We start from the raw sequence: 504 nt of genomic DNA on the forward strand, positions 1-504 counted from the left end.
CTTTTTCCCCTCATTCTGTATCTATGATGGAAACACTGTAGAGTTTGAAAAATGATAGCTTTTCCTCTGTGACTTCTCTTTTTCTTTCCCTTCTCAGAGCTCTTCCCGCCATGATGCAGTGGGTCCGAACGCAGAAGCCAGGAGAGAGTGGCATCAATATTGTCACTGCCGATTTTGTAGAACTGGGTGATTTTATCAGCACTGTCATAAAGCTCAACTATGTCTTCGATGAAGGAGAAGCCAACACTTGATAGTACCATTAGGAGTGTTCATGAATAAGAGAGAGAAGACTCATTGTGTTAGTCATATTATCTTATAAACATGCTGATCTTCCTATTCCACTGAGTCTCTGAGAGATTTAGGGCTGGTAGTGGGTGGGAAAAAAGGGAAATCTTTTTTTTTTTTTTTTTTTTCCCAGTTGCTATCATCATAACTTGCTTTACTATAAATATTTAATTTCCCACTTGGTGAGCAAAACTTTCTTCTAGTGTTAGGGAGTAAAAA

At 38.5% G+C, this 504-nt stretch overlaps 1 protein-coding gene across 1 annotated transcript in view; it reads left to right on the forward strand.

The window, feature by feature from the left end:
- PLCXD3 (phosphatidylinositol specific phospholipase C X domain containing 3) overlaps nt 1–251 on the forward strand; it is a 308568-nt gene extending 308317 nt beyond the window's left edge. Inside the window, exon 3 of the mRNA XM_007950524.1 lies at nt 98–251. Within this exon, the coding sequence (XP_007948715.1) occupies nt 98–251 (154 nt within the window). The remainder of the gene's footprint in view (nt 1–97) is intronic.
- Nucleotides 252–504: the final 253 nt, after the last annotated feature.

The sequence above is a fragment of the Orycteropus afer genome, unplaced genomic scaffold (genome assembly GCF_000298275.1).
Source record: "Orycteropus afer afer isolate SDZICR_OR568_19922 unplaced genomic scaffold, OryAfe1.0 scaffold00275, whole genome shotgun sequence".
NCBI lineage: Eukaryota > Metazoa > Chordata > Mammalia > Tubulidentata > Orycteropodidae > Orycteropus > Orycteropus afer.